At 42.6% G+C, this 13,995-nt stretch overlaps 1 protein-coding gene across 1 annotated transcript in view; it reads left to right on the top strand.

The window, feature by feature from the left end:
• The first annotated feature begins 7,938 nt into the window (after nt 1-7,938).
• Nucleotides 7,939-13,995, top strand: part of ltn1 (listerin E3 ubiquitin protein ligase 1) — a 32,497-nt gene continuing 26,440 nt past the window's right edge. Inside the window, exons 1-5 of the mRNA XM_003219069.4 lie at nt 7,939-8,089; nt 10,841-11,044; nt 11,862-11,960; nt 12,263-12,493; nt 13,406-13,458. Coding sequence (XP_003219117.1) covers nt 8,048-8,089; nt 10,841-11,044; nt 11,862-11,960; nt 12,263-12,493; nt 13,406-13,458 — 629 coding nt within the window. The 5' untranslated portion in view covers nt 7,939-8,047. The remainder of the gene's footprint in view (nt 8,090-10,840; nt 11,045-11,861; nt 11,961-12,262; nt 12,494-13,405; nt 13,459-13,995) is intronic.

The raw sequence follows: 13,995 nt of genomic DNA, 5'->3' as shown, positions 1-13,995 counted from the left end.
TTTATGGCTACTTAATAAATCTTAGATGCACCAATAAGGTTGCTTTGAAGAGGATAGTTTATTTAATTACAAAGATTTAAAATAGCTTAGTTCTGTTCTTATTTATTTATTTATTTATTTATTTCAAATATTTCTATCCCGCCCTTCTCACCCGGAGGGACTCAGGGCGGCGTACAATTGGCAACAATTCGATGCCGATACATCATTAAAAACAACAACATATAAAAAATACAACCAATTAAATCTAGATATATATAAGAGTGATGGCATCACGGCAATTCACAAAACAACAAAAGTACAGGCCCCCCAACCTCAAAATTTGACAACACAACCCATCATCCACGCCTCAAGGTTGATACAACAAAAAGAAAAGAAAAATAAAGTCCTAATTAGAGGGAAAGGAATAATTTTTTTTATCCAATTGCGGCCAGTTTAGAGGGCTAATCTCTGCCCACTTGGTTGCCTAGCAACCAAGGGACAGCCAGGCTTCAGTTAGGGGACAGGCAGATTTAGGCCTCACTTAGACTTCTTCCACAGATTATCTGATTTGCACTGGATTATATGGCAGTGTAGACTCAAGGCCCTTCAACACAGCTATATTACCCATTTATAATCTTATATTATCTGCTTTGCACTGGATTATCTTGACTCCACACTGCCATATAATCCACTTCAGTGTGCATTTTATCCTGTGTAGAAGGAGCCTGATATAATCCAGTTCTGAGCAGATAATATAAGATTAGAAATATACAGTAAAGTCTCACTTATCCAACGTAAACAGGCCGGCAGGATAAGTGAATATGTTGGATAATAAGAAGGGATTCAGGAAAAACCAATTAAACATCAAATTAGGTAAGTGTTATACAAATTAAGAACCAAAACATATACAACAAATTTGACAGAAAAAGTAGTTCCATGAGCAGTAATGCTATGTTGTAATTACAGTAGAGTCTCACTTATCCAACACTTGCTTATCCAACGTTCTGGATTATCCAACGCATTTTTGTAGTCAATGCTTTCAATATATCGTGATATTTTGGTGCTAAATTCATAAATACAGTAATTACTATATAGCATTACTGTGTATTGAACTACTTTTTCTGACAAATTTGTTGTCTAACATGATGTTTTGGTGCTTAATTTGTAAAATCAAAACTTAATTTGATGTTTAATAGGGTTATCCTTAATTCCTCATTATCCAACATATTCGCTTATCCAACGTTCTGCCGGCCCGTTTATGTTGGATAAGTGAGACTCTACTGTACTGTATTTACAAATTTACCACTAAAATATCACAATGAATTTAAAACACTGACTACAAAAACATTGATTATGAAAAGGCAGACTGCGTTGGATAATCCAGAACATTGTATAAGCGAATGTTGGATAAGTGAGATTCTTCTTTAATATGAAATAATTACTGGGATAGAATAATGCAGAACAATATAATCTCTAAAACCAGGACAGTAAATAAGCAGGGGAATCCCACACAGGAAACAATCAGGGCCAGCTAACACCTCCCAACAAAGTATTCCCATCATCAAAATCAGGCAAATCCTCTGTTTTCTCAGGGCCACAGACAGTAGAAGCACATAAAATATCGCAAACAACACCACTCTGAAAACAAGGGAATTCCAGACAGGAAACAATCAGGGCCAGTTAACACCTCCCAACAAAAAATTCACTCAGGGAGGAAACAGCCAGGCTTTAAAGCTGCAAGGCCATTACATCCTAATCATTTTTCCTAATTGCAGCATTCATACTTGCCTCCAACAAACAAAAAAAAAACAATCAGAAATATTGTATATTCACAACCTTTAGGAAATAATATCCCCTGATGGCGCAGCGTGTTAAAGCGCTGAGCTGCTGAACTTCTGGACCAAAAGGCCACAGGTTTGAATTGGGGGAGCGGAGAGAGCTCCCACTGTTAGCCTCAGCTTCTGCCAACCCAGAAGTTCGAAAACATGCAAATGTGAATGCATCAATAGGTACTGCTCCGGCAGGAAGGTAACGCCGCTCCATGTAGTCATCCCACATGACCTTGGAGGAGTCTACGGACAACGCCGGCTCTTCGGCTTAGAAATGGAGATGAGCACCAACCTCCAGAGTCAGACACGACTGGACTTAATGTCTGGGGAAAACCTTTACCCTTGACCTTAACTACCACCAATTCCTCAATACTTTATTTCCCATACCACCATACTTCGCCACAGCAACGCGTGGCCGGGCACAGCTAGTACAGTATAAAATATAAAACATGAAACGTGTTTAAAATCCGTTCGTCCAATATCCTCCAACTTTATCCATATAACAATCTGGGTCGTCTTTATCATTTATTCATTAAAAGCCTGGGCACAAAGCCATGTTTTTAAGGCTTTTCTAAAACTCAAAAGGGTTGGGGCTTGCCGTATATCTCTGGGGAGGGTGTTCCACAGCCGGGGAGCCACCACCGAGAAGGCCCTGTCCCTCGTTCCCACCAGCCGCGCCTGTGAGGCAGGCGGGACCGAGAGCAGGGCCTCTCCAGATGACCTCAGGGATCTTCTTGGCTCATAGGAGGAGATACGTTCGGACAAGTAGATTGGGCCAGAACCGTTTAGGGCTTTATAGGTCAAAACCAGCACTTTGAATTGGGCTCGGTAGCATATCGGCAGCCAGTGGAGCTGGCTTAACAAGGGGGTGGTACGCTCCCTGTAAGCCGCCCCAGTTATTAGTCTGGCTGCCGCCCGTTGTACTAGTTGGAGCTTCCGGGCCGTCTTCAGAGGCAACCCCACGTAGAGAGCGTTCCAGTAGTCCAAACGGGATGTAACCAGAGCATGGACCACCGTGGCCAAGTCAGACCTCCCAAGGAACGGGCGCAGCTGGCGCACAAGTCTTAGTTGTGCGAAGGCTCCCCTGGCCACCGCCGAGACCTGGGGTTCCAGGCTCAGCGTTGAGTCCAGGAGAACCCCCAGACTGCGAACCTGCGTCTTCAGGGGGAGTGTGACCCCATCCAGCACAGGCTGTAACCCTATTCCCTGTTCAGCCTTGCGACTGACCAGGAGGACCTCTGTCTTGTCTGGATTAAGTTTCAATTTGTTCGCCCTCATCCAGTCCGATACAGCGGCCAGACACCGGTCCAGGACCTGAACAGCCTTCTTAGTGACAGGTGGGAAGGAGTGACAGAACTGGACATCATCTGCGTACAGATGACACCTCACCCCGAAACTCCGGATGATCTCTCCCAGCGGCTTCATGTAAATGTTAAACAACATGGGGGACAGTACTGAACCCTGCGGGACCCCACAAGTCAATGGTTGTGGGGCTGAGCAGGTGTCCCCCAAGGACACCATCTGGGACCGACCTTCCAGGAAGGACCGGAGCCACTGCAAAACAGTACCTCCGAGCCCCATCCCGGCAAGGCGCCCCAGAAGGATACCGTGATCGACGGTATCGAAGGCCGCTGAGAGGTCCAGCAGAACCAGCAGGGACACACTCCCCCTGTCCAGCTCGCGGCGTAGATCATCGACTAAGGCGACCAAGGCTGTCTCGGTACCATGTCCTGGCCTGAAGCCAGACTGTGCTGTATCCAGATAATCGGTATCTACCAAGAATGCCTGGAGTTGTGCGGCCACCACACGTTCCACGACCTTGCCCAAAAAGGGGAGATTGGAAATAGGCCGAAAGTTCTCCAATTGAGTGGGGTCCAGTGATGGCTTCTTCAACAGTGGTTTGATCACAGCCAATTTAAGGCTCGCTGGAAATATGCCTTCCCGAAGGGAGGCATTCACCACCACCTTCACCCACTCGGCCAACCCCCCTCTGGCTTCTCTCACCAGCCAGGATGGGCAGGGGTCTAGGATGCATGTGGTCGCCCTCACCTCTCCAAGCACCTTGTCCATGTCTTCAGGCTGAACCAATTGAAACGAATCCATCAAAATGGGACAAGCAGGTGCTCTTGCTACATCCTCGGAGACTGCCGTTAATATGGTGTCAAAGCTAGAACGGATCAAAGCGACTTTGTCCACAAAGAACTGAGCAAATGCTTCACAGCGGGCTGCCGAGTTGTCAGGGATCCCGTCTTGGGGGGTGGGATATAACAAACCTCTGACAACTCGGAACAGCTCCGCCGGACGGTTCTTTGCGGACGCAATATTAGCTGCAAAGAAAACATTCTTTGCAGCATCTATTGCCGCGGCATATGCCCTGAGATAGAGACATAGCCGTGTTCGGTTTGGCTCGCTCGGCTTCGAACACCACACGCCCTCTAGTTCCCTCTTCTTTCGCTTCATTGCTGCCAGCTCCTCAGTGAACCAAGGAGATGGTTTAGCTCGGGTACTCGAAAGGGGACGTTCCGGAGCAACATATGATTGACTACTGTTGACTAAAGCTTATTCATAGTTAGGCAAACCTAAATCTTTCAAGGGATTGGATTGTAGAAATGCTACCAGCTTCTTTAGCCCATGTTGTTATTTGTCTTTACGTTGTTTCCAAGTGATAGTGACTCTAAGGTGAAACTATAATTGGCTTTTCTGGGCAAGATTTATTCAGAGAGGGTTTGCCTTTGCCCCCCTCTGAGGTTAAGAGACTGTATGTGAATCTACACTGGAAATAATGCAATAGCACTTTAACTGACGTACTATGGAACCATGAGAGTGGTAGTTTTACAGGTTCCTCCTCTGCCAAAGAATTAAAGTGCAGTTGTCCAACACTGAAACCACGTTTCAGAATAAGCATCCATCCTAGTGATGTTCAATCTTCCTGCCATCTAGGTAAACTGCCATCATTCAGTTCTCTGCTGAGAACATTCTGCTTTGCAGAAGACATTGGAACATATCATTTTATGTGGGTCACTAGCCAGACCTCTTCAGCTTTATCGTTGCTTATGCATTATATCAAGGGGAACTAGCCATTAACTCTTGTATCAATATATTACTGGGGAATGTGATGGGAGTACAAACTGTTTAAATGCCACTCTCCTAAAAAATTTTTTTGTCAGGTTCTAGGAATTGCAACATAGGACTGCTTGTTTCAGAAATACTTCGTAGTAGCCCCAGTAAGTATTTGAGGACCCTAGAACAGATATAGAAATAATGCCTATCTATCTATCTATCTATCTATCTATCTATCTATCTATCTATCTATCAAGTCAAAGTATGTTTATTTATATGTATGTAAATACATATAAACTACGTTGGTCTGCCTTTTAAGATAGTTCGGAAGCTCCAACTGGTCCAGAGATCGGCAGCCGGGTAACTGGAGAGCCGTACAGGGAGCGGACAACTCTCAGGTTATGGCAGCTCCACTGACTGCTGGTCTGCTTCCAGGCTAAATACAAAGTGCTGGTTATTACTTATAAAGCACTAAATGGTTTGGGCCCAGACAATTTGACAACCCGCATCCCCGTCTACAAACCTGTTTTGACTCTGCGATCATTGGAGGGGATCCTCCTCTTGGTCCCACCCCATCTCAAGTGTGGCTGGTGGGAATGAGAAGGGGGGGGGGGCTTCTCCATGGTCATCCCCCTCCTTCTGGAACTCCACCCCAAAAGAAATTAGAACAGCCCCCTCACTCCTCTCCTTCAAGAAAGACTTAAAAACCTATTTCTGTTCATTAGTGAATGGAGAGGAGGAATAATATAATCAATTCCATCCCGGTGGACGCTGCTTACAATGATTATGTAACTTATTGAAGAGCTTTATTTTAATACTTTTATAAAGTTTTTAACTGTTTGATTGTACCATCTGTGATGCTTGATTGACTGACTTATACCTTTTAGACAAAGTCATTTAAATTTTTTAATAGTATGTGTGATGTTTTATTGTTTTCTTATTGAATCGGCATTGAATGTTTGCCTTTTTCCTTTTTTGGAAGCTGCACTGAGTCCCTCCAAGGATCCTGTCCATATCCTCAGGCTGCACAAACTGAAAGGCTACTCAGTAACATGGGACAAGCAGGAGCCAAAGTTGCATCCATTGGAACTGTATCAACTACAATAGGATCTGACCAATGTTATCTACAAAGTGCTATGCGAATTCTTCATGGCAGGCTGGCAAATGGTCTATCAGAGACCTTCTCTTACTAATTTATCAGCTGCACACTGCACATTGACTTCATATTCACAACCCTTTATTCTTACAGTTATCCAACTTAAAAGTATTGGTGTTTTGGAAGGGTAGGGTGGGGTATAGATGATGGGAACTGTAGTCCACCTACATCAAGATAGCTGTGTGAATCCCATCAAAGATAGATTGGACCAAACTTGGTACATAAACCCTTCATGATCCAATTTAAAACACTGGCGGGGTTTGCTGGAGGTGGTAATGGAGGTTTTATAGAGCAGGCATGGGCAAACATTTTTTGTCTTGGGGCCACATAGTGGGCCCAGCAAGGAGGGCTGGGCACACTGGGTGGGCAGGGCCCGGGTCATCCTCAGGTTGTCCTCCCATCCATATGTTGGGAGGAAGTCGGGACACATGGTGACTGCCCTGATCCTTCTTCCCATCCTCCTCTCCTGATCCTCGGGCTGTCCTTTTAGCATTATGTCAGGAGGATGGGACAGATTGCGGCTGAGTATGCTCCGGAGGCCTCTCAGCTACCACGTGCCTTCCTTGAGCCATCCTCCCAGCATAAGGATGCTGTCGTTTGTACCGTCCTTATGGTGGGGGGGGGGGGGGGAGAGCGAGACACACAGTGGCTGAGAGTGCTTCAGAGGGCTCTCGGCTGCTAAGTGCCTTCCTCCTTCTTTTTGGCATAAGGACACAGCAGGCCACTGTGCCAAGGGGACGGAAAATGAGGAGGGCCTGAAATAAGCACCCAGGGGGCCGCATCCGGCCCCTGGGCCTTAGTTTGCCCATGTCTGTAGTAGAGTGTGATGCAAGTTGGAGACCACCCACATCCATGTTGGGGATTGTGGATGATAGATAGAAGCTCTTATGTGTGCTCATTAACCCAGAATCACCCTGCACAATGATGCTCCACTCAGCTTTGCAGAACAAATAACACAGGAACTTTTACCAAGTCCATGAGATCAACAGAATAATGATATTTACAATAGTCCCTCTGACTGCTTACAGAAATCAGCAGTCATAAGCAGTCCTTTCTTAGGCCATAAATCTGCTTCTGTGAAGATCAGCAGCAAACAAGGCCTCAGAAATAGTCAGGCCTCCCTGAGTACAGAGCCATCTTTGGCAGAGAAAGCTGAAGACCTTGTAGAACTATAACTCCCATGAGTCCATATCACTGAGCCCTAACATTTAGAGCAGGCATGGCCAAACTTCAGCCTTCTCTCCAGGTGTTTTGGACTTGAACTCCCACAAATTCCTAACAGCCTCAGCCCCCTTCCTTTTTCCCCTCAGCCGCTTAAGCGGGCCTGAGGCTGTTGGGAATTTGTGGGAGTTCAAGTCCAAAACACCTGGCGAGAAGGCCGAAGTTTGGCCATGCCTGCTCTAAATATATAGAAAATTGCAAACCGGTACCCTTTGCCAGGCCTGTAGCGAGGGGGCGGTTTTAGGGGTTCAACCCCCCCCCCCCGAAATTTTTCAGGTTATAAAAAAACCCTGGTTTACTCATGAATTTTAACTGGTTAACCAAATCCCCATGCTAAGTCTATGAGACACAAAACATTAAGAGTCCCTCCAGGCACTATCTCAAGCAGATATTGACAGGTGTGTAGCGGGGAGGGGTGTATGCTAGGGGTTAACCCCCCCCCCCCGAAATTTTCACACACACCCCCCCCCCCCGAAATTTTTTTCTGGCTACGGCCCTGCCCTTTGCCTACTTGCGTATGGGCCCAGCTGACCTAATCTACAGAAACCCTGCATTGTAAGGAACGCTTCCCATGATACTTTCCCCATTATCTCAGGACCAAAAGAACTCCGGCGGGATAATGGGCGGGAGAGAATCCCCTCGCACCGCCGTCTGCGGAGGAGCTTTTTCCGGTCAGCTCCTTTCCTTCCTCTGGGTGGGGCGGAAGAGCCTCGACTTCCTTCTTCCGCCCGGAAGCACGGCTTCCCCTTAATTCCTCCCTCGCGGCTTCCCCGGGGTTTCCTCGGCGGTTGAGGCGCCAGCCATGGGAGACAGGCCCAAGCAGCGGACTAAGGGCAACGTGAGGGTGAGGTGGCCTGGGGTTTTGCGGGTGTAGAAAGGGATCGGGCAACTCCCTTCCCGGCCAAGCCAGGTTATGGCACGAAGGTCGTGGGAAGGCAAGCCCACAACGACTCCCTTTCGCCAGAGCAGGTTTAGGGTGCGTCTACACCAGGCATGGGCCAACTTCGGCCTTCTCTCCAGGCCCACAATTCCTAACAGCCTGTTGAAGTCCAGAACACCTGGAGGGAAGGCCGAAGTTGGCCCATGCCTGGTCTACACTATAGAATTAATGCACTTCGATACCACTTTCAACTGTCATGTCTCAAAGCTATGGAATTCTGGCAGTTGTAGTTAGGACAGGCATCTGTATTTGACAAACAAAGGTGAAAAACTTTTTAAAGCTACAACTCCTCTGATTACACAGCATTGAGCCATGACAGGTAAAGTGGTGTCAAACTACATCAATTGTACAGTATAGATGCATCCTCAAATGGGATGGCTTGCAGAGGGGGTGCAAACAGCTGTTTTATTGTTTTGTTCGAGGTCTCATGGCTGGAATCACTGGGTTGCTGTGAGTTTTCTGGGCGGTGTGGCCATGTTCCAGAAGCACTCTCTTCTGACGTTTCGCCCACATCCCCGGCAGGCATCCTTAGAGGTTGTGAGGTTTGTTGGAAATTAGGCAATTGGGATTTATATACCACTCTAACAACCACCATGTCAGACTACACAGAGAAGCCACTGAAATCCACAAGCATGTGGGCAATTTCAACAGAAAAGAGGAAACCATGAAAATGAACAAAATCTGGCTACCAGTATTTTAAAAACTCTAAAATCATTAAAGTAAATAAAGTGCAACACACTGGAAACGGGAATCCTACACATGAAACAATCAGGGCCAACTAATACCTCCCAATAAATGATTCCCCCAGGCAGTAAACAGCTAGACCTTGAAGCTACAAGGCTTTTCGATGCTAATCAAGGTGATTAATTGCAACATTCACACTTGCCTCCAACAGACAAGAGTTCTTTCTCCCACCCTGGACTTTCCACAGATATATAAAGCCCACTTACTTAGTTTCTAACAGACCTCACACCTCTGAGGTTGCCTGCCATAGATGTGAGAGAAATGTCAGGAGAGAATGTTTCTGGAATATGGCCATACAGCCCGGAAAACTCACAGCAACCCAGCTGCCTTATTTCTTAGCCTCTTCCTTCAAGGGCCCAGATCTAAGCAGGGTCAGCCCTGGTTAGCAGATGGAGGGGACACTAACAAAGTCCAGGTGTTGGATCTACATTTTGAAGCAAGGAACTGGCAGAACTATCTCTGAGGATTCCTTGCCTAAGAAAACCCTGTGAAGTTTATGGTATTGCCATAAGTTGGTTCGCAACTTGAAGTCACAGGCACTGAAGTATTATTATTACATTATTATTATTATTATGTTTTTTATATCCTGCTTTTTCTCTCTACAACAGGGACTCAAAGCGAATTATAATAAAACCAATGCAATTCAATTTAAAACCTAAAAACATACAAACCTTAAAATAGAATTTAATATTAATAGCATTAAAAACAAAGTTAAAATCAGTGTGTTGTCGAAGGCTTTCATGGCCGGAATCCCTGGGTTGCGTGAGTTTTTGGACTGCATGGCCATGTTCCAGAAGCATTATCTCCTGATATTTCACTCACATCTATGGCAGGTCTCCTCAGAGGTGTGAGGTCTGTTGGAAACTATGCAAGTGAAGTTTATATATCTGTGGAAGGTCCAGGTTGGGAGAAAGAACTCTTGTCTTCCTGAGGCAAGTGTGAATGTTGCAATTGATCATCTTAATCAGCCTTTAATGGCCTTGCAGATTCCAAGTCTGTCTGCTTCCTGCCTGAGGGACTCCTTTGTTGGGAGGTGTTAGTTGGCCCTGATTGCTTCATGTCTGAATTCCCCCGTTTTCAGAGTGTTGTTATTTATTTACTGTTTTGATTTTAGAGTTTTTAATACTGGTTGTTAGAGTGGTTCAACATTTCTGTGTTCTCAAATAATATGCTGTGTACGTTCAGCAAAGGACAAGAGGGATCCTCTCACCTCTGCAGGAGTCTACTGTATACCATGCAGCTGTGAACAAGTCTACATAGGGACCACCAAACGCAGCATTGCCCAAACACAAATCAACATATATGAAAGGCACTGCAGACTAACTCAACCAGAGAAGTAACCCATAGCAGAGCATAGCATATTATTGGAGAACAGAGAAATGCTGGACCACTCTAACAACCACCATGTCAGACTACGCAGAGAAGCCATATCCACAAGCATGTGGACAGTTGCAGCAGAAAGGAGGAAACCATGAAAATGAACAAAATCTGGTTACCAGTATTAAGAAACTCTAAAACCAGGCAAGAAGCAGTAGAACATGGCCACACCACCCAGAAAACACAGCAACCCAAAGTTAAAATCCTTAAAACTGATTAAAAACATATTCAGACCTAAGACCACAGCACCCCCTGATTTAACCTGAGTATATGTGTGTGTGTGTGTGTGTGTGTATATATATATATATATATATAAATAATGTAGTGTCTCTTATTTGAAATGCTGGAGACCAGAAGTTTCTTATTGGGGGGGGGGGGGGGGGCTGTCAATAGGACAGCAGTTTTTGTATGCAATGTGATAGTTGTCAAAGCAGGCATGGGTAATTAAAGCAAGGACATTAATAAATATTAAACATTTTCCCTTTTTTCGCTTTTAAACATTTTTTAAACTAATCCTGTTTCTTTCCAAAACAGCCCTCTAGTAGCGGTAGAGCAGCAGAACTTCTTGCCAAAGAGCGAGGAACTGTTCCAGGGTTCATTGGGTTTGGGACGTCTTCCAACGACCCAGGATATGTTCCTGCAATTCAAGGCGCTGAGGAAATAGATAGTTTAGTAGATGCAGATTTTCGAATGGTGCTCAGGAAACTTTCCAAAAGAGATGTTATCACGAAATTAAAGGTTGGTTTGTTTTATTTATATTAAAATAGTATGTAGATGCTACGAATTAATATCTACTGTGCCACAACTCTCAAAACATCTTTAAATAGATTACATATATCCAGAAACACTTTGAGGAAAAATAGTTAGGTTATGTAGTACAAATATTGTTGTACACTATTGTAGTATATTATTTAGTTTGGTTGAAATGATTTTCTTGAAATAGTTGCTGAACTTTCAGGGCATTTTTGACAGCCTGTGTGCCCTTGGTCCTGGGTGATTGTGAGGCCATCAGGACAGAATATCTGACAGGTAGAGGGGATGGGTTGATAGTCTTTAGGATACAATCCGGAGAAAGTCAAGGTACACCAAAGTGATATCAATGCATAGAAATCACCTAAAGTAACATAGCAGTGAAACTTTTTTTGGGGATTATATCATTGAATTTGGTGAGATTGAATTTGGTGAGATTTAGTTATGTAAAACAAGACTAATATTGTGCTCCAAGGGGTAACGATTTCAATGCGATTTCAGTAGGACATGCAGCCCGATCTGCTGTTTTTAGTGATTTAACTAAATCCCAGTGGTATTCAGTTGGATAGAATGTACTGACTGTGCACTTTGTATTTCAATTACCAAGTAATTGATGAGGAGCTAGAGTCCAAAGGGTAGAGTTTGTGTTATCATTTGATGACCTTATTTTTATATGGTTAAGTGTTTTTAACACAACATTCAAAATTGTTATCCAGCAAATACTGCATACAAAGAATTAATAGCAATGTCTGTATATGTGTGTGTTTAAAAAAATCATGTTCGTTTTTCCTGTCTTTAATTTTAGGCTATGCAGGAATTTGGAACAATGTGTAAGGAGAGAGAAGCAGAGATTGTTAAAGGAGTTCTACCCTATTGGCCTAGAATTTATTGTAAAATATCTGTTGTGAGTATTGAAACTCTTGGATTATATAAAAATCAACAAATGATCTCTCTATGAATATGCTACAGTAGTTAAAGAAATGTGAAAACTGTACTTCTGGAGTGAGTGAGATTAATTTGTTCTGAAGAATATTTTGGTATAAGGCTATATTGTGCTTTATGTTTAAGTTATATACATGAATACCAATAAAAATATTGGATTCATTTTTGGGTGCAAATATATTTTTAAAATAGAGAAACAAAGAGCTTTTATTTGTATTGTCCCCATATTATAAGAAGTATCTTTTCTTTTCAATGTTATTGTAGGATCATGACCGCCGGGTCCGGGAAGCAACACAAGAAGCTTTTGAGCAGCTTATTTTGAAAGTTAAGAAACATTTGGCACCTCATTTAAAAAGTCTTATGGGGCACTGGCTGATAGCTCAGTGTGATACTTACTCTCCTGCAGCATCTGCAGCAAAAGTAGCCTTTGAAAAAGCCTTTCCACCGAGTAAACAGCCGGAAGCTTTAGTGTTTTGTAAAGAGGAAATTCTAACTGTAAGTTTTCCAATTTTTTTAAATTAAAAAAGGAAATATTATTTTATATATTTTTTTAAAATGGAAATATTGTATTGAACAGAAATACATTTCATTAGAAGCCTTTTAATTACTCTTTTATTTATAATTGTCAAATATGTTATTGTTTGCCTGTTCTACAAAAGTGTACGTTTAAAATATTTTATAATCAAAACCAATGGTACTGATGCAGCAGATGCCAGTAGTTTAGTAAACCATTTCTAATTCCTGGTCTTTTTAATTATTTTTAAATATTTATTACTCTTTTTATTAGCTGATACTGACAGTAGAAGGAAACAAGTAGCTTATTTGTGAATGCTTTGAATAGCTAGTTAATCATTCACACATGTGAGTTCTGTGTTTCTTTGCACTATCAGTAATAAAGCTGTCGATTTATTTAGTTTAGAAAATACACTACTACTGATATCACAAATGATATGGTGCATTGTGTGTATTTCAAAACAATTTAAAATGATTTATAGTGGGTCAGGGTGATTAGATAGTTTATTGAGGTTTATACATCTCTGGTTTGCATTAGTCTTACTGTGTTTAGCTATAAAACAACACTGACTTTCTGCTGTAAATTATGTCATAAAAGTAAATAGGAGTGGATTTTTCTGTGACAAGCAAACGCCATTCAGTTGTATTCAAATTTCTGGGCTTAGAATTTCAAGTATGCATACTTTACATCAACATCTTTTAATGGATCTCAAGGTTTTATCAAAAATCAAATGACTCTTGCAGAAGCCCTCCACATCTACAATCTGAAAATAATAAAATAAGATGACAGTGTTATCCTTTTTCTTCTGATTAATAATGTTAACATGTTTTTATAAGAATGATGGCATTCTCCCCCTCACCCCATTTAAGGACATCTGATTGTGTTTGATCCAGGTGCTACAAGATCATCTTTTGAAAGAAACACCTGATACATTAAGTGATCTTCAGTATGTATTTTTAAATATACACACATTGTTTTTTAGCTTAAAATACAAATTTAGTTTGTATTAATTTTGTTTATTGCATGTAAGAATAAGATATAAAGCATGTCTGAAATATGTCAGATCTGCCAGGAAATTTTTCTCCCACTTCAGAGCTTTCTGCATTTATAATATAACCACTATTAGAGTGACTTCAGTGGGAAGAGCATGTCGGCTCACAGCCTTCGGCCCGTGGATTTAGTTGGGCTTCAATAGTTACTTGTATGTGGTCTGTAGCCTAGATTTTAAATGGGTAAATTATTCAATTTTATAATGGTTTTTAAATTTTTTATTATTTTTTATTTATTTTTATTTTTTATTATTATTAATGAAGTCTGACATGGATGTACGGAACTGGGTACCCCTGTTACGAACTGGTCATTGACTGTAATAAAAGTTTACATTTATGTATCCTGTGCTTCCTATTCATTCTACTAGTTGCATGTGTGGCCTTTGCATATATAATTGTTCTTTATGTGCCTCACATTATCAGAGAACTCCTGA

The sequence above is a fragment of the Anolis carolinensis genome, chromosome 3, assembly GCF_035594765.1.
Source record: "Anolis carolinensis isolate JA03-04 chromosome 3, rAnoCar3.1.pri, whole genome shotgun sequence".
NCBI lineage: Eukaryota > Metazoa > Chordata > Lepidosauria > Squamata > Dactyloidae > Anolis > Anolis carolinensis.
The sequence above is the reverse complement of the archived record's forward strand: the minus strand, read 5'-3'. Positions and strand labels throughout refer to the sequence as shown.